The sequence below is a fragment of the Pituophis catenifer genome, unplaced genomic scaffold (genome assembly GCF_029215685.1).
Source record: "Pituophis catenifer annectens isolate HBS135680 unplaced genomic scaffold, rPitCat1.0.hap2 SCAF_8, whole genome shotgun sequence".
Classification (NCBI taxonomy): Eukaryota; Metazoa; Chordata; class Lepidosauria; order Squamata; family Colubridae; genus Pituophis; species Pituophis catenifer.
Genome location: NW_027256888.1, coordinates 54,846,503 through 54,867,318, shown reverse-complemented (window position 1 = coordinate 54,867,318; position 20,816 = coordinate 54,846,503). Strand labels below are relative to the sequence as shown.

At 36.2% G+C, this 20,816-nt stretch overlaps 1 protein-coding gene across 3 annotated transcripts in view; it reads left to right on the top strand.

The window, feature by feature from the left end:
- Positions 1 to 20,058, top strand: part of NR3C2 (nuclear receptor subfamily 3 group C member 2) — a 169,978-nt gene extending 149,920 nt beyond the window's left edge. For all 3 annotated transcript variants that reach the window (XM_070949069.1, XM_070949067.1, XM_070949068.1), the window contains exons 8-9: positions 7,762 to 7,919; positions 15,879 to 20,058. In XM_070949069.1, the coding sequence (XP_070805170.1) occupies positions 7,762 to 7,919; positions 15,879 to 16,034 (314 nt within the window). In that variant the 3' untranslated portion in view covers positions 16,035 to 20,058. The remainder of the gene's footprint in view (positions 1 to 7,761; positions 7,920 to 15,878) is intronic.
- Positions 20,059 to 20,816: the final 758 nt, after the last annotated feature.

Sequence of the window (20,816 nt, the reverse complement as noted above, 5' to 3'; positions counted from 1 at the left end):
GTTATACACAGTATTTATAGGACAGAAACTCTTATCATAGATTGTGTTTAACATACTTGGTGTCAACATTGAAAGTTTAGCAAAATATTAAGATCTGCTTCTTTCATTGAAACTATAACCTGAAATAAATTACTTCCAGAGCTAAATTGATATAGGGCAGACAGGAGGTAAGGAAAGGAAGCTTAATAAAGCCATTTCTTAATTTTATCCAAAAAATACTGCTTTAAACTAAAGGAAAAAAAAATGAATGACCAAGTCAAAAAAGAAAGTGGAAAGGATTTGAGTCCCTAAATTTTGAAAGAAAGGAAGAAAGGAAGGAAGGAAGGAAGTATTTTAAAATAATATAAATAAATCTTAATTTTCTAACTGCCCTATGCTGTACTCATATTGACATACAAAATGTATGCACATTTAAAACATTTTGTCATTTCTGCTTTTAATTTTTTAAAAACTCCATAAAAACATATTTATATTTGCCTCTACATAGTATGCAAGGAAGCTTACAATTCTTGCTTATATTTGCTTGAACTTCAGTTAAGCTTCAGAATATATGTTGTTAATTTTTCCAGTACTGCATATTTATACTTTTAGTTTCCAATCTGCTATCATTGGTAACATATAATTTTTCCAGTGTTGTGGTAGGTCTTTCCTTGCATCCTTGTGGATGAGTATTTTAGTAAACTGTGGGTATTTTGTGATAGTTTCTTAATATGTATAGGAATTATACCTAGTAAGAGTAAATATGATTTAATTGCACATATAATATCTGAATAATACTGTGTATTTTCAGTAATCTTAAATTGTTTTACATGTACACCACATGCAGTACAGATAGTCGTTGATTAATTCATTAGAATTAATCTGTTCAGAGTTGCACTGGCCTCAGAAGGAGTGGTTAATAGCTAGTAAAGTCCTTCAGGCCCTGATAAAATGTTGCATAAGCACCCCACTCAGCCACATGACCACATATTTGATATTTGGCAACTGGCTGACATTTATGACAGTTGCAGCAGCCTATGGTCCTTGTGACTATGATTTGCCAATTTGCAGCATTTTTTGCTTTTAAAGTTTACTTTATTGTCATTGCACCTTATACGATGAAGTTAAATGCCATCTTTAGTGTACATTATACATAAAAAATAAAAGAAAAACACATGTCCTTCACATTCTATACCAGTGATGGCTAACCTTTTTGCCATCGCGTGCCAGGAGAGGGGGGGCGGGGGAAGGTCGCGCGCGCACATGCCCATGCACATGCGCACGCAACCCCACCCACCCCCGCTCTTGGCACATGATAGCCTGGTAGGCCAGATTTTTCTTTCTTACCTGGTTCCAGATCCTCTCTATGCATCTGGGAAGGGCAAAAAAGCATTTCCCACTGCCTTGGAGGCCCTACGGAGGCTGAAAGGGCACATTTCCCAACTCTCGGTGAGACAGGAAGTGACATTTTTTGCTGTTCCCAGCCTCCAGAACCTCTCTAGGAGTCTCTTGGAGCCTCTCTAGGAGTTTCTAGGAGCCTCTCTAGGAGTCTCTGGAGGCTGGGGACAGGAAAAAACGTCACTTCCTGTCCCGCCGGGAGTCGGGAAATGGGCCCTTTTAGCCTCCAAGGGAGTGGGAAAGGCTGTTTTCACCCTTCCCAGATGCATAGAGAGGATCTGGAGCCAGGTAAGAAAGAAAAACGGGCCTTCCCCACCCTACCCCCAGGCCCTCCAGAGGCAGGAAACAGCCTGTTTCCCTACTTCTGGTGGGCCCAGAAGGCCCGAAAATCAGCTGGCCGGCACACACATGTGCCCCAGAGCTGAGCTGGCGTGCCCACTAATATGGCTCCGCGTGCCACAGGTTTGCCATCACAGTTCTATACAATTGAAGTGAAAACGCCTGATATTGCATTAATATTGCACCATACAGTAAAATTCAATATAATTAATGCTCTGGGTAGAAACTGTTTTTCAGCCTACTTGTTCTTGTTTTTATTGTCCTGTACCATTTGCCAGATGGTAATAGTTCAAAAAAAAAAAGGGTGCCCAGGGTGAGATGGATCTTGAAATTTGGGAGAGTGGGTTTGCACTTACAACTCTGTAATTTGCTTAATGACCATATGATTTGAACTTATGATCACTTTATTTTCTTAACAACTGCTTGTTTTAATTGGTTGTTGTTTAATCATGTGACCAGATTCTGGAAACTGTTTAAAAACTTGAATAGTAGCCACAGGAAGGAAATTTCTTTCAATTAGCATAGAAGAAACCACTCATTATATCTTAATCATTTTTTATTTTTTGTTTTTTTCCAGCCTACAGAAAAGAAAAGATAGCTAAATGCCAAATTTAATGATCAAAATGAAAGCCAGTGGGCTTACATCCCAAAATGTAGATTTCGATTGTGTTTCTGATTATCAGTTTTTACATATTTAATTCTGTGGCTGCTAGTGTAATAATTTACAGATTTGTCTTTAGAAGAATATACACAATATCATTCCACTCTTATTTTGTGCCAATTTTATCTAAATTGTATAAAGAAAATAGACATATTTATAAAATGAGTTGTATATTTAATGTCCGATTGTTTAAACCTAAAACTTATATGTATCTCTCTGCTGACTGAACCATCAATGGACAAGTAGAAAGGGGAAAATATCCTTCTTTAATCACATTTAGTTGGTTATATATAAATAGTGAAATAATTAGAGATATATTACTGAAGTATGATACCATTTGGATATTCAATAGATCCATTTGATTTTTAAAAAGCACAGAATTTGATGCAGTTTTGTTTGTGTGTGTGTACAAATGGTTTGAACTTTAATTGTGTGTGTGTATCATATATATGTGCATATATATATATATATATATATATATATATATATATATATATATATATATATATATATGTAGGTCTTTGGTTATTCGGGTTTTCTCCCGCGTAAAATTGGAGGTTTCTTGGCAACGTTTCGACGAAGTCTCATTCGTCATCTTCAGGCTGGTGTCTTCGGCTTCGTGCTTCTAGGAGCAATGTGTGTGATCGCAGCTGTTTCTTCCTTTTAACTGCCAGTGGGGGTGTGAACTGATTAGGTGGGAGCTTGGCTGTGTTCTGATTGGGTGGAGGTGTGTTCTGATTGGTTGGGGGTTTGGCTGTGCTCTGATTGGATGGGGGGTTGGCTGTGCTCTGCTTGGCTGGGTGTGTGTTCTGTTTAGGTGGGGGCTTGGTTGTGCTCGGGTTAGTCTGAGTAGCAGGGGGATTTGAGCTGGTGAGCTGTGTTGCTGTTGTTTGGCTTCGTGTTTGTGGCCATGCTACCTCTTCATGGTGGGTGTGAGTCTGCTTCATGTATGGATTGGAGGGGTTTAAAGGGGCTAATGATGCAGCTGTGGTCTGGCTTCTGGTCCGCGGTCATGCCTCATCATCAGTGTGGGTTTGAGTCTGCTTTCTGCGTGGATGTGTGGTGGTTACCTCCTGTGTGGCTCTCATGAGTGTGGATCTGATGTCATTCTTTGTGTTAGGGACTCGTTTGTCAATAAGGGCGGGTTTCCAAATGGCTGGTAGGCGGGAGGTATCATCTCGTTTATTCATGCTGTGTGGACGTTTTTCTATCTCGATGGCTTCTCTGATTATTCTGTTGTTAAAGTGTTCAGTTTTGGCGATAGTTCTGGTCTTTTTAAAGTCAAAACCTCAGAAAACATATATATATATATGTTTATTCTGAGACTTATGGGAGACTGGGATAGCACTATTTCGGTCTTTTTGGACCTCATCGGCCAGCCACACCCATATTTTATGACTCCTCCCTGTAAAGGTCAAATATTTATTCTTTTTAATTCATAGGCTCAAATGTATGATATTTTTGTAGTCAGGATTTTTTCTCCTATGTAGATAAAGTTGTTAAATGGCCATAGCGGGATGATATCTCCAATCATCACTTTCAGGCCTGTCACACATTTTGTGTTGTTTATTCTGAGACTTATGGGAGACAAATATGGGTGTGGCTGGCCAATGAGGTCCAAAAAGACCGAAAATGTCTGAAAAAATGTCTATGTATGTATGTATGTATGTATGTATGTATGTATGTGTATATATATATATATATGTATGTGTGTGTGTGTGTGTGTGTGTGTGTATATATATATATGTATGTATGTATATATATGTAGGTCTTTGGTTTATATATGTATGTATATATATATATATATATATATATATATATATATATATATATATATATATATATATATAAACGTGTATATATATATATGTATATTATTTGTTTTCTGAGGTTTTCATGGGTGTTTGTATGTAGGTCTTTGGTTATTCGGGTTCTCTCCCGCGTAAAATTGGAGGTTTCTTGGCAACGTTTCGACGAAGTCTCATTTGTCATCTTCAGGCTGGTGTTCTCGGCTTCGTGCTTCTAGGAGAAATGTGTGTGATCGCAGCTGTTTCTTCCTTTTAACTGCCAGTGGGGGTGTGAACTGATTGGGTGGTTGCTTGGCTGTGTTCTGATTGGGCGGAGGTGTGTTCTGATTGATTGGGGGTTTGGCTGTGCTCTGATTGGATGGACCAGACCATCCGGACCAGAAGCCAGACCACAGCTGCATCATTAGCCACTTTAAACCCCTCCAATCCATACATGAAGCAGACTGACACCCACCATGAAGAGGTGACACGGCCACGAACACGAAGCCAAACAACAGCAACACAGCTCACCAGCTCAAATCCCCCTGCTACTCAGACTAACCCGAGCACAACCAAGCCCCCATCTAAACAGAACACACATCCATCCAATCAGAGCACAGCCAAACCCCCAACCAATAAGAACACACCTCCGCCCAATCAGAACACAGCCAAGCTACCACCCAATCAGTTCACACCCCCACTGGCAGTTAAAAGGAAGAAACAGCTGCGATCACACACATTGCTCCTAGAAGCACGAAGCCGAGAACACCAGCCTGAAGATGACGAATGAGACTTCGTCGAAACGTTGCCAAGAAACCTCCAATTTTATGTGGGAGAGAACCCGAATAACCAAAGACCTATATTATATTATATATATACAAACCAATTTTTTCATGAAAACCATTTTGAGTAATGAAATAAAATGATGAATAGTGTCGTAGCGAAATTTCAATGCATTCTATAGGTCAACAGTAAAAGAATGACAACTTAGTTACAATATATTGGAGAGCAAGAACACTTGGTTGAGCAAAAAAGAGACAAAAGGCCAGGGAATGATATGATAGCCCAACTTTTTTTATGACTTTTTGTGAGGTTGATAGAGAACAAGGTAATTATTGTACAGCTCTCCTTACTGACACATCAAAAATGGTGGAACCATTGCTGGAAGCAACGTTGATCTCAGAGACTGCATAGGAGCAAGTTGCCTTCCTGCATCTTCTATAATTAAATTATTCCCATTGTCCAAAACCAATTGCGACAGCAGAATAGTAGAATAAACAGAAATCAGAACCTAGACTCATTAAAAAGGCAAGAATCCTGTCATTCTTGCCTAGGGACTTATACAAAAGCAAGTTCATACCCTCATCAAGATCTATAGAATGCTTGTAAATACAAAAGTGTTTCCTTATATATACCCTACCCTTTCCTTCAGAAAAGTATCAGTGGAAGCTGTTACTTCTGTTCTCTCCACCCCTTCCCAAAGATTGGTCCATATAGATTCCTGTTAAATGTATAAAGTGCCATTTACCACCATTAGCATCCTCTCCAAAACTGAAATGATCTAACAACAGGTCCCCAACCAGCTATTTGCTTGCCTCCAGATGCTAAATTATTTAGATAAATATTTAGAACATTATTGCTCTTTTGGAACAGCTGTTGAGCTTCTGAATCTCTCTTTTAATGTCATTATCATTGTAGAATACTATTTTAAAAATTCAGCTTTTCTTTAAAAATAAACAAACAAACACAGGGGGTATTCATAATATGGAATTAAAAATGAGAAAGGGTATGGGATTTTAGATGTCACACTCCAGCACTAAGTAGTGAACAAAAGTAAAATTCCCATGCTATAATATTTGCTTATTTTTTTCATACTAGTTTTCTCTCTTTAGATCAGGGCTGTCAAACTCATGGCCCGTGGGGCCAGATGCGTCATGCGCTGGCTACGCCCGGTTTAGTGAAGGGGGGGGAAGTCCTGATACATCACATGACACCACCGTGATGATGCGAGTTTGACACCCTGCTATAGATCATTTTACATGATGAATGAATTCAGTGAAGTTGCAAATTATATGAAACTGTAGCACCATCTATATATGGAGTTTTGTTTGAAGCTGATAATGATAGAAGAATGTTGAATTAGAAATAAGAATCCAGGTTTACAGGAGGGAAGTAGTTTGTGTAATTGAACATCAGAAAAATATATTCTCTTATTGAAATTATGTTGCACAGTATTGATAAGCTCATATAAAATTCATATGAGGGTTTGTTTGGAAGTCTCTAATAACACCATGGAGACAATCTCAGTGATTGTCCTCATGAAACTGGAAGTAATCTAAAAATATCTGGGTGATTCTAGATTGCCTGTCTAACTTTAAGAACATTGCAATTGGCTTTTTATATAAGATAAGCTATTTTGGATCAAGCAAGAATGTATCTTCTCCATCATTCTACTTTTCCTAGTTCCAAACTATTTTTTGTAAATTCACCAAAAGGATGATTGATTTTCAGAGTTTTTATACTACTGAGGTTCACACAAAAAATATATGAAATCTTGGTTTCAGAATATTATTCTCAATAATATACTGTTATTATACTTCTTAATACTTTATATTAAGTAGTTTCTGATATCATTTCCAAATCCTGTACTAGGTACTCATTTCCACATATTTATCCTTCTTCTTATCATCTTTACTCCCCTTCTTAATGGTATTACTATTATTATTATTATCATCATTATTCTGTTGCTTATCATGTGCACTGAGAGCTTCTGCACCAGAGACACATTCCCTGTGTGACCATCAAACTTGGTCAAATAAAATATTCAATTTAACCTGTATTGTTTCAAAATTGATTTTGGATGTTGGCTGAGACTCATGTTTAAGTTAAAAAAAATTGTTTGCACAAATTAAAGGGCTTATACCAGTGATGGCTAACCTTTTTGCCATCTCGTGCCAGGAGCGGGGGGAGTGCAGGGGGGGTGTCACACGTGCGCATGCCCACACCCTTAATTCTATGTGCCCCGATTCGGGGATGCGCTCACGACACCCCCCCACACACTCTCCTTGCTCCTGGCACACAGTGGCCCAATAGGCTTGTTTTTCTCTCTCCCAAGGCTCCAGAGCCTTTCTAGGAATCTGGGTAGGGCAAAAATGGCCTTCCCCACTCTGAGGCCCTCTGGAGACCGGAAACGTCCTGTTTGCCAACTTCCGGTCCCACCTAGAAAGGTTCTGGAGCCTGGGGAGAGAGAAAAAAGGGCCTTTCCCACCCACGCCCCCCCACCCCCCTAGGCCCTCCGGAGGAAGGAAACCGCCTGTTTCCCTACTTCTGGTGGGACAAGGAAGCCCGAAAATCAGTTGGCCGGCGCACACGTGAGTGCCGGAGCTGAGCCGATATGGCTACGGCACGTGTGCCATAGGTTCACCATCCCGGGCTTATACAGTTACCAACCTACAAAATGCACAAGAAATATGGAAACTGCATTATACCAAATTTTGAGTCCGATCATTAAGAATTGGCCTTACTTGCAACAATCAAGTTTTCTTCTACATTTGACAAAAGGTTGAATAATGCACGTTTTACTTTCTTTTGTTGTAGTTCCCAAGGATGGCCTCAAGAGCCAAGCTGCGTTTGAAGAAATGAGGGCAAATTACATTAAAGAACTTAGAAAAATGGTAACTAAACATCCAAACAATTCTGGGCAAAGTTGGCAGCGATTTTATCAACTGACAAAGCTCCTGGACTCTATTCATGATGTAAGTAGAAAAGGTATCATGATACTAACCGATGTTATATGAAATTAGTACCCAGGGCCGGATTTAGATGAAAAGAGGCCCTAGGCTATTCCACTTATGAGGCCCTTTCACCTATAGTGAAAGTGTAATTTTAATTTTGTTAACAATTTGAATGTAGGCCCCTCTTGATCTTGAGGCCCTAGGCTGAAGCCTAGTTAGCCTATAGGAAAATCTGGCCCTGTTAGTACCACAGTAATAGCTTCATTGGCAGAATAGAATAGAATAACAGAGTTGGAAAGGACCTTGGAGGTCTTCTAGTTCAACCCCCTGCTTAGGCAGGAAACCCTACACCACTTCAGACAAATGGTTATCCAATCTCTTCTTAAAAACTTCCGGTGTTAGAGCATTCACAACTTCTGGAGGCAAGTTGTTCCACTGATTAATTGTTCTTACTGTCAGGAAATTTCTGCTTAGTTCTAAATTGCTTCTCTCCTTGATTAGTTTCCACCCATTGCTTCTTGTTCTATCTTCAGGTGCTTTGGAGAATAGTTTGACTCCCTCTTCTTTGAGATATTGGAACACTGCTATCATGTCTCCCCTAGTCCTTCTCTTCATTAAACTAGACATACCCAGTTCCTGCAGCTGTTCTTCATATGTTTTATCCTCGAGTCGCCTAATCATCTTTGTTGCTCTTCTCTGCACTCTTTCTAAAGTCTCAACATCTTTTTTACATCATGGCGACCAAAACTGGATGCAGTATTCCAAGTGTGGCTTTACCAAGGCAATATAAAGTGATATTAACACTTCATGTGATCTTGTTTCTATCCCTCTGTTTATGCAACCTAGAACTGTGTTGGCTTTTTTGGCAGCTGCAGCACACTGCTGGCTCATATTTAAGTGATTGTCCACTAGGACTCCCAAAATCCCTCTCACAGTCACCACTGTTGAGCAAGGTACCACATATTCCGTACCTGTGCATTATATGGCAAAATCTTTGTTATGAAAAAAATTAGCAAAGCATAATATTTTCATATCTCTTTTCTTTACCTCTATTTCACTAGGTTTTTTGGCAATAACCAATAAAGTGAAGGAAGAATATATAGTTACCAATCAAAACAAAGAATGCTCCCATTTCCCTTACTAAACATTATGGAAGATAGAAAATAAGTTTTGGATTTCAACCATATTAGTTATTTCACTTCTGTTTCTGATCTACAAGGAAAACAGGAGAGTAAATAAGTCTCAAGATTAAAGTTCTACAGCCAAAAATACAGAAAATTACTTTGGGTCATTGGATGCTGTCAGGCAGTCTCTCATGGGTGTGTGGATGAGGACAATTCACAAACGCATTCTCAGAATTAACCTTACAAGTCACTGAAAATCAGTTGAAGTCCTTTGTTTAGAATTTCATTAAAATGTGACATGTTTCTAAATTCTTAAAAAAGCGTGGCATGTACTGAAACAAGTTGCCCATTGATTTTCTTAATATAGAATCTATGTTTGTTTCTGTACACCATAATCTTTTTAGAGTCTTTGCTGAGTGTAGTAACTTGTGAAACAGCGTCTTCAGTGTTCCAAGGTTTTATAAACAGCTTTGAACATAATGAGTCTGCCACATGACTATAATACTAAAATCATTTAAATTATGTTTTTTTAATTTTCCAATAGGAGTTACTATTTAGCACTTTTGTTGAACTGCCAGTTATGTGATGATATTTGCAAATATCTTTTAAAAGCTATTAAAATCTCTCAGTAAAAAAATATAGAAAATCTCTGCTCCATTCTTACTAGCTTAGATGCAGTGAAATACACTTTTAATATACCACTCAGAAACTTTGGCCTTGTTGTGCGAGAGGTTGCATATAAATACGCCTCTTTGTACTTAACTGGCTTATTTATGAAGATGCAATACAGTATGGTGCATTTCAGGTCAGATCTGTATGAAAGCCTGAGGTTTGTTTACAGAACATACATATGGAATTATTTGTTGAGTAATGTGCTGTTAATTAAAACACTGAAAAATCTTGGTGGGAGTTAAAAGTATTATTAGTACTGCAGTAACAGCTCATTCTTTAGAGAGTTGCATTTTCTTTGAGGAGGGAAATCGTTGCTTTTTGTTGTGGTGGTTCAACATTATCTTGCTCTGCAAACCAGATTAGCATTTTTGGATTAAACCTAATAGAATTTCAGATTCACTGTTTTCAATTAATGCTTTGTTTAATTCAATCTATCCAAATATATATAAACATAGATTCTGTAGGAGGCTGGTTGAGACTTGGGGTGATGTATGGATGTGCATCATGTTTAATATTATAATCCATGTCAATAATACATTGTCATGTACTTTAGTAATTAGAATATTTCCATTTTTATGCATATTTGGACTGGTTTTAAGAAGCCTCTAGGACCATGATGGTGAAACTATGGTACGCGTGCCAAAGGTGGCACACAGGGCGCCCTCTGCTCGCACACATGTTGTCGACCCAGGTCAGATTTCCATGGCATTTCTTTCGTGAACTTCTGTTTCCCTGCAAACGATGAAACAGAAGCTCACAAAAGAAAAAGGTCTTACCTCTTGCCACGTTGCCGGTGTTGGGATGCTCCGCCTTCCGCCAGCCAGCTGGTCTTTGGGTCTCTGCTGCGCATGCACGCATGTCCGCACACACACGTGTTCAAGCATGTGCACTTTTCAGTTTGGGCACGTGCGGACGCAGTTTGGGCACTCAGTGGCTAAAAGGTTCGCCATCACTGCTCTAGGAAAAAATCATAGCTCCTGTAGGTGTATTACTGTAACTCCTTGGAATGAGTAGATAATGCCCTTACAAGTAGTTTCCTTTGTGGTAATACCCTATTTAAATATATTTATAACAAAAGGGCTTATTATTCTATCTATCTTCTATCTATCATCTATCTATCTATCTATCTATCTATCTATCTATCTATCTATCTATCATCTATCTATCTATCTTTCCAATCTCAGAAGGTCACTTTTCTCATTTTCAACATTACTCTGGTTATATAACAAAAGAGTTTTAGCTTAGTTTTATAGTTTTTAATGTGTTTCTTAACTGTTTTAGCTATGTTGAACACGGCCTAGTCACTTGTTTGTATGAGAGGTGGCTATATCAATTGATTTAATAAGGCAAATAAGCAAACATTCTACCTCATCTCAACTTGGAGATAGAAAAATCACTGATTGAAAGTTTCACCTCTTCAAAATACTTGTGTTACAGAATAATTTTGAAAACGAGAAGACTGGTCTTCTGAGATTGCAAATATCTTTGAGAAAATTATATAAAATCCTTTTCTATCAATTTGGTTTAAGATACATATTTCAAAAAGTAATATGTTATTATAGTGCCTCCAGTGGTTCCCTACAATCACATCATTTAATAAACTGAGTAGAATAATCCAAAGGTCATGTACAAAAAAAAATGCCCTTGGTGACTAAATTGTGCAGAGAAGGAACTGAGCTACTTTAAATACAATAGCAAAGTATAAATTATTATTATTATTATTATTATTATTATTATTATTATTATTATTATTTGTATTAAAATAATTTGTAATTTAGGCAGTAACAACAACAGGAAAATTTTACATTAGTTATTTTAGTTGGTGTTCTTCTCATGGGAAACATATGTGAATGCCAAAAAATGCCAAGCTAAGGAAAAAGATCCTGAAAAAAAAAGGTAGGCTGATTAAAATTGTAAAACACCAGCACATTTATATATAGACACCCTATTTTCTAAAAAAATAAAAAAACCCTGAACACTTTGACTTCAGATACAAAGTAATATCACTGATGGAGTCAAATTTAAACTGATGTAGTTTCTAACTCCCCAGGCCACAGCCCACTACTGCGCATTGAGCCCTCCGGAATTGGGCTGTGAATGTGGCGAATGTGCATGCACACGCATCTCACTTGCACAAGCAGCGGGTAAGCATGGATGCGCATGTTCCATTTCCACATAGGTCTGCCACTTGTGCAAATGGAGCTGCTCGCTCACACTTGTCATCCCCTCTCCACCTCCCCGTTGGTCCCAAGGCTGGAAAGTTTGGGAAACTCTGTTATAAAAACCTTGGGAGAACTATTTCATATCTGTACATTTGCACATACCGTAGAAGCTTGCAAAGCTTCCCCATACCAAGATGGCACTGTGATGGTACAGTGAAAGCCTCTACTACATTTTTTATGATACAGCAAGTCAAGCTTAATTAATTTTGAAATTCAATATCTTTGTTGACAGTTTGTATCAATAAACTGGCATAAAAGATATACAAATAAAATAAATTTTAAAGAATTAGTTTCTTTTTCTGTTCAGAGGAGAAAGGATTATAGGTTGGGGGAGTAGTTGTTTTGATTTTTTGGGGATTTTTTTGTGGAAGATTCTCTCCCAAAATAAGACACGAATAACAAAAACAAAGTTGCAGTGAGAGAGTTTGGTTGATGCCTGATTAGTATATGCTGGCACTGATGAAATATGCCCATGCAAATATATATCAAATACCAAATTTCGAGACCCAAAATCACAATCTTTTGGTTAGGATTAGAATTGCAGTGTACCAGCCCAGAAGTTAGGAATCAGAACTGTCAGGGAGCTTTGTTAAAATAATTTTGGGTAGTTTAATAGATAATCCAGTCAAATTCCTTTCATGATTATAAGAAGCTAAGAATAGTCTTACTTGTTGCACAAAATTGTGTGTCACACAATAGCCATTCAGAAAACTCACAAGCAGATAAAATGTCATAACTCTCTTTCATAGCAACTTTTTCCCTAGCTTCTTATCTTTAAGGTATGATCCCTGATTTAGAAAGCAGAATTTAGCTTTCGATTTAGAATCAAGCCTAATAGGATTTCCTCATAAGTATGACCTTTTAAAAAGACATTAATGACAAGATAAACCATTACAATGATTACTATTTAACTTTAAGCTTGTTGAATTACTGCAAATAGTCAAAACCATTGTTACTGTTATGCAATTCAGTTAAGCTAATTATAATTTATGTTGATAGAGAATTGGAAAAATTATTCGTATTCTGCGAATTCCTTCTTGATCCCTCAGTTTTTTAAAAATCTCACTTTTTTACAAAAAAACTAGCTGATAAAAACAAAAATTAAATTCAGACAATAGTACATTCTTAGTTAAATAAAGAAATAAAATTTTAATAAGGTGCTATTAGAAGCATTATGTGATTTGAATACATATTGCTGTGAGAAGCTTATTTCCATTTCACAAACTAGGTCAGATGGTGATAATAATTCACTACTCTGTGAGAAGTGGAGACAGAGATTTCAACAATTACTTTTCAGGCCAGCTAGGTTGAGTTTGCCCTCTTGGAGAAATGTAGTTATATCATTGTGGGATTTTTCAATAGTTATAAAAATGATTAGGAAGGAATTGTATTTTTTAAAATAAAAAAACTAGCCTTTCAAAACACAAATAATTCCAACAATTTTTCACAAATTTCTAATTAAATAATAAATTGTGAAATATATGGAAACTTATCTCTAAAATATAAAGTTATGTTAGAAGAAGAACAGGCAGAGCTGGGGAGGGGGACTTCAGTTTAGAGTTCTTGCATTCATACAAGAGCTCAAGTCCAATCGCTCCTGAATTCCATTGACATTTATTGGGTATCAATTTAGTGTTGACCAAATACTTGTGTATAGTATAGAATAGGCTTGAATAAATTTTCTATGCTGCTACCTTCTGAATGATCCTTCATTCCTTGTAATGAAAGTTACATAATTATAACTAATTATTATAAACCTGGAAGTCAGTGCCATTAACGAATTTGTTACAGTAAGTATATATAACTATTCTGCTATATTTGGAACACAATCCATAGCTCCTAAGGCAGCATCCCTGAGTGACAGAATTCACTGGACATCTTTCTCTTTAGCCAGAGATTGGATTCTAATCTCAGATCATAATATCAGATTTTTGACCCCGTCCATTAAATTCAAAGGTTTATGCTGTTTGAAGTTGGTCTACTTGCTTCTTGTAGTTGATCAAGAAAGAGACAGTAAATGGAGATATGCTGTATGCCTCCATCATCTTGTTATTTGTTTTACTACAATCTTCAATTGCCTGGATTGGAAGCAGGGTAATTAGAATGACCAAAGCAGCTGTTTTGCTTTTCTTTGCCAGGACCAAGGGGAAAAAAATGGTCAACCATCTATTAACTGTTTTTTTTTTTCGTGTTAGCATGACATGGCTGTCTGGAACTGATTTGAGTTAAAAACATTTTTAACTGCATACAGTACATCAATTTTGCCCACAACTCAGACTCTTGTACAAACAGAATATGTGCTGTCTGTTTGCATGATCCTTCTTATTTCTTCCTTCACAAATGTCTTCCATGTGCCCAGCATCCATTCTTTTCATGGCACATTTCTATTTTTTTGGCACCCTCCTTATTTTTTTTTAACATTCCTTTCACCTTCTTTCCTTACTTTTTTTTTCTTTTTCCATAAGTTGCTTCTATGCTGGTCTTCTTTCATCACCAGAAATCCGGCCTTGAACCAAGTAGTTATAGCAAAGTACCTTGGAGAGATAAATTTGTGTAATAAAATCTAGCAATAGGGAAAATATTATATGTCCAAGATAGAAAAAAATATAAGTTTGCAGAAGAATGTATGGCAATGCAGCTTTAAAGGAAGCCAGGAATCTGGGTTAATACAAAGAAATCAACTGAGGGACCCAGAGTTTGATGGTTCAAAAACCAGTTTTATTTTTGGTGCTTCTGGCTTTAGGAATTCTCTCCGCCTAACTAAAATAGGTGCTTTGTGACTAACCAACACAAAAGCTCATTTAGTATGTGGGTACACCTCCTTCCTAGCAGCAATTGATGATGAGGATTCCAACTGTGCCCATAATCCAAAAAAGCCTTGGGGAGCCCTGCATATCTGACTGAAAGTTCAAACTTATTTTCTAAATGTTGTAACAAGGTTATAGGAGATAAAACTAATGGAAATGAGGCATGCTCAGTATTGTTAGCAAAGTGTACATAATTTAGAACAGCTTATAGTACTGTGTGTATTTTTCATGGATTTTCTATTACGGTACTTTTTGTGTGATTCAATTAGTAAAAGGCCAATGAAAGAGAAACATTATTTAGAACAAACAGAAGCTCCTGAGAATAAAGGAAATGGTTGTAAACTAGATGTAGTTTAATCAGTTTTCTAAATCTTGCCTTCAATGTTTGTATAAAAAATGAGTCTATAAGTAAATAGTATAACCTTAGGATAATTTGAGGCAGTTTCACAGGTTTATGTCATTTACTTTGTACATGAAAAATGCACACTCGGAAGGAAAATGGATGTGGCAAAATTTGCCATTTTTATTTAGGAAGAAAAATAGTGTTTGTAAAGTGGCACCAACACTCTGTTTAAAGAATTCCATTTTCTCCTTCTGCTCGACTTCCAGTTCATGATTGAAAAACCAAGATGTTTGTTACAAACCAGAGTAAATTATATGCTAGTTTCTTTCAGTGAAACTGAAGCAGAAGTAATTTGTTTCAGTTCACAGCTACTTTTTACAGAGATTTTGAAATAACATTACAAGGCTTTAAAAGAGGTGGTTCGCAAAAGGCTGGAGCAAATACAAAGCAGCCATTTTCAAATCATTAAAACAGCTGGTTTTTGTCAAGGTTTGTGTTGCTGCTTTGAAAACTGCTTTTGGTTGTTTTCACATGTGAGAATGCTGTGCAAATTCATGCAGGTATAAAGATTCACAAGCAGCCCTCTAACAAATATGCAATTCTGGAAAAAGAACAGACTTCAGGGTTCAAAGAAAGGTGCCTCCGATGTGCTTTCAGGTGTTTCACCACATCTTTTTTCAAAGCCTTTGCACAGCCGTAAAGTTTCATCTTTTGTACTACTGTACTACATTGCTTGTTCAGTATTACAAACTATTTTCAACATCCTTTAATGCTCACCATTCCTGACTTTTTTTTCTTCCATTCCATTTCAGCTTGTTAGCGATTTGCTGGAATTTTGCTTCTACACCTTCCGAGAGTCTCAAGCTCTCAAAGTGGAGTTTCCAGCCATGTTGGTAGAAATCATCAGTGACCAGTTACCCAAAGTGGAATCTGGGAATGCCAAACCCCTCTACTTCCACAGGAAGTGACAGAACATGTCTTAATGGAAAAAAAGAAAACTTTGCCTTAAGTTCCCCTGCGCTATTCCACACCCATGAAGGAGCCAAGAAGCCACATTTAAAGTGTGCTATTCAAAATCGTTCAACAGTGTCTCAGTAGTCTAAAGACAATATGAAGGTTTGGAGAATGGAAAACAAGCATCTTATATGAACTTGGTAAGACAAAATAGCCAAGATGTTTATGAACACCAGACCACCCCAAATACTCCCAGCATTTAAAAAAAAAAAGAAAAGAAAAGAAAGAAAATAAATATTCCTGTTCCTCTGGATGAAAAGCCATATCTAGTCAAATAACTCCTTGATTTTGATATATTAACAGAAGAACATTTTAATTATGTCATGTAGTTTCTGGTATTGTTTGCTTGTTTTAAAAGGGTTTAAGAACTATTATGAACTTTTAAAAAGCTTACCATTGGTTTGCACATAAATAAAGTCAATATGGGGCATTAATTCTTGTACTATACACAAACACACACACATACGTAAAAACAAATCAAATTCCTGGATATGTAACATAGATAATGGAACATTTTGGTGTGGAATAATCTTGGTATATTCACTTGCGGCATTTGTTATCCCATGTTATCCATCATAGATGATCTACACTGTGTTAAGTGTTCATTTATTATTTAACTTGAAAGGATAAGATGTTAAAACAAATGCCTCAGTTTCAATTTATAGTATATTGTGCTGGCTTTACCAATAATTTTTTGCAGTCTTTTGCTGTACTGTACAATGCTGTATGTATAAATTGAAGGACCTGAAACAAATGGTATAAGGAACTTTTGTAAATGAGACCTAAAATCTTTAATGGTTAATAGGATGAATGGGAAAGTATTTTTGGAAGAATTCTATTTTGCTGGAGACTATTTAATTACTCATTTTTGTCTAAACACAAGGGTTTTTTTTCTTTTTCTTTTTTGTAAAGTGAATTGTTCTGCATGCATAATGAACCGTTTACAGTGTATTTAAGAAAGGGAAAGCTGTGCCTTTTTAGCATCATATCTATCTCACAATGTCTGTTGTAAATAACCACCCATAATTGTTTCCAGTTGTTCTTTTTCCATCCAACTTCCTCAGCATTTGTCTACTACTTTTTACATCCTTTGAGCACAATGAGTCTGCTTCAAGCCTCTTGCTGTGTTTGCAGCTTTATACACATTTTATCTAAGATAAACATTAACATGGACAGACTCCATCAAGACATGGTTTTCTACATGTTCCATTAAAGCTAGTAAAGTTGTGCAGATAATTTGGTTCCTATTTCAGTGGAGCCTGCTTAAGTCAGCTATATGGTGAATTGTGCCCAGGTTTTTTTTTTTCATCTCGGGATCAAATGAGATTCTGCTCCCCAATCTATTCACTCTGAAGGTCATGATCCTACACAAAGGCAAATCTAAACAAGACACTCTCAAACACATTGCCCTCCAAGCAAAGTCTCATTAACAGTACAAAACCCTATAGAGTATAGTGATCTGCTCATTTGGGGGTTGTTTAATTTTATGTCAAAATTGTGGTTAAAGAATTTTGTTTTTCCTTCCTTTGAAAACTGGGATCAATGTATATTGCCAAAAGTGTGGCCCACAAATCTGAGCATATAAAAATTATCCCACATCCTAGACACATTTGGAATGATAATAAGAATAGGGGCTATTTAACGCTATTTATTTTTAGGCAAGTCAATAACTCAGTAACTGTGTATAGGATTGCGATTTAACTACTCTTAAAATGAGCCCTAAAATAGACAATTTTCAAAATCTGGATCTCTCTCAAAACTAAACTATGTTACGGCAACGGTGTCTTTCTTGTGATGATCATTACTATATATCATATGAATAATTTAAATATGTAGCATAATTATTAAAAACAACCTACAATAATTGATATTACATACAATAATTGTCAGGTATCTTCGTCTAAAACAAAGTCTAGATAACTTCTTTGAGAAAAATAAAGGATCTTTTAGGTTGAAATCCTATGTACAATTATTTGAGAATAAGTCCCAGTGGAATTACTAATTACTTCTTAGTAACCATGCTTAACACCATGTAATTAATAACCAAATCTGGGGTCCAAAGGTTTTTTTTAGGTGTGCTTAAAGTTTGGATATGTTCCTTGGAACCTGCTGCAATTAACAGCAAATCTAATGTACAAACTATTTTTTAAAAGCACTATTTCAAAAACAGTTATGGAGCATACATAGAAGCCCAAGTAATTCCTTGGATCCTAGTCATTCATGAAGTTTTTGAAACTTGAACAGGTATTTGCATTTCCATCTTGCATCCGTAAAATTTAAACAAAACCATAGGTGGATTTTTCAAACCAGTTTCCCTGTGCATCCCCAAATCTCTCTAAGGATCCTCCTCACCCATCTGAACCAGCTTTATAGGGGAAGGGAAAATCTGATCTGCTGATCTGCCAGTATTGTTAATTCCAGTGGTAGAAAAGCAGAACTGAATTCAATTCAACTTGACCTTTTTGAGCCATACTGTTTTCTAAATGAGAATCTATGGAAACAGAAGAACCAAGATATACATTACACAGCCATATATTGGGTTGAATCCTGACAATACTAGCTGAACTTAATTGCAGCTGAAATGAATGCAATTTAATAAATATATTTGCAGTTTTGAAAATCAAAATCCTTTATCAACTCTCTGGACTGCACAGCAATATGAAACTGAATTTCTACAGTGATAAAAATATATAGCATGCAACATGATCGTTTATATTAAATATCCTTTTTATTAAGTTTTTTTTAAAAAAAAACTTATTGAAATTGGAATTTTAAATTATCCAGGTTTGTGGTAAATGATGCAGCTGTTTTTTTATTAGCAAAGTTACTAAATATTTTTCTATCTCCAAGTAACTTTGCTTGATTAAAATATTAAAGCCATATTATTTTCTTTTTTTAAATCCACTGGTAGATGTCAGTTGTCTGGTTATTCTTATTTTTTGTACCTTATTGCATTTAATTGTGGTACAATTCATAAATCTTGGAACTGTCATGAATAAAACACTAAATTAGTTTTAAAACAATTTATAACTTTATGCAAAATAGCTATCTTTGAAGGAAAAGTATGCAGATTATAATAAATTCTTTAATCACCTGTTCATGAAACCATTGATTATTGCTTAGAAATCATTAAAATGAACTTCAAATGAAAGGAAGGTATCAGGAGTACATTATATTTTAGAAGGAAAATAGATATTTGTCTCCTGCAAAATAAGATAAACAACTTCAAAATGTGAAAATAATTGTGTTGATTGAGTGTAATGATTTTGTGGCAATGACTGAAATTATACAGCAAGAACACTGTATTTATATAAATGTAAAATAGTTTTAATTTACTGCAGTGTGTATTTCAAGAATAATATTGCATTGCAGTGTATAACCATTCTGTTGCACAGAACAAAACTGAAAAAGGACTAAAAGCTTGCAATATCAAAATCTTAAAATAAAATATACTTTATAATCAATAATGCAAAAATCTAATCACAGGGTGGTATTTTCACTGACTTTTAGAAACCTTTCGGAATTTAAACCATTCTACATTTAATGCACTTTTAATTGTCTATTAAAGATGTGACATTTTTGATAGAGGGGAGAAAGAAAGAAGGAAGGGTGCAATTTTATCTGGCAGATGACTAACTTGTTAGGTAGCAGTTATAATGCCAGGGTTTTCAGAGTAATGTTTCAAAGCTCATAGAGCTGAAGAGCACATTATATCAAGAACTTTAGCACTTGTGCAGGAGAAGTTCTTGGTGGTTGTGTCCTATTATTACTGGATGAAAAAAAGCAGCCAGCACTACAGTATAAAACAGCAACATCTATGCATAATGATGCATTAATAATTAGGAGCTTGCTTCTGTATGTTTAAACCTTTTGAATAAATACAAAATTACTGTTTGGCCTTTATGTTATTGTCTTTAAGTACATAATTTTTATAAGTTGTATAAATATACACAAATTAAAATGGTGTGATCATAGTAATTTCTTGTGCTTTGATATAAATCAGACTAATCTGATTATGCATCTTTCTTTAGGCAGAGATTCACACACAATATATTATGTTCAAGATGCTCTTTTACATCACTCTTTTGTCTTCTACATATCTGAATTCCTGCTTTTGTAATATACTTCATTCTCCTAATGGCGGTCTTGGCAGTCAGGCATGGGGATTGACACCGTCTGTAACCAATAGGGACCGATACTGAACACTTCTTTAAAATGCACAGTAAGGGCAAGTCACTTCTGCTGTGGCAGTTAAAACCCCTCATTGGGAGCTATGTTTTTTTATAGGAGTAGAACTTCTGAGTAGACATCCAATTTGAGAGCCAGAAGATTGACTGTACTGATATATCAGTAACTCATTGTGGGTCTATAATTTATTGTGGGTGGAGAAGGTTCTTTTACAAACAAAACTGGATTAGCTATGTTCAGGTATAAGGACAGTGAAGTGGATATGTTCCTATTCTTTGGCATTGTCCTACCCTCTTTATAAAGAAAGCAAGTGGCAACCAAACAGCATCACTTCTGTCTAGCTATGGAAGTAACATAGAATCCCAATTTTCCAGGCTTCTGAACCACATGGAGCAAAAAGTGGTTGTAGAGATTTTCCCAGAGTTCTTAACTCTATGGAATTAAAATAAACCCTCAATTGGACACCATGGGCGGATAATGATATACAATGAGTATGCTCTGTTCTGCTTTCCCTGATTGCCAATTGTACAATTTATGTTGCTATGTCT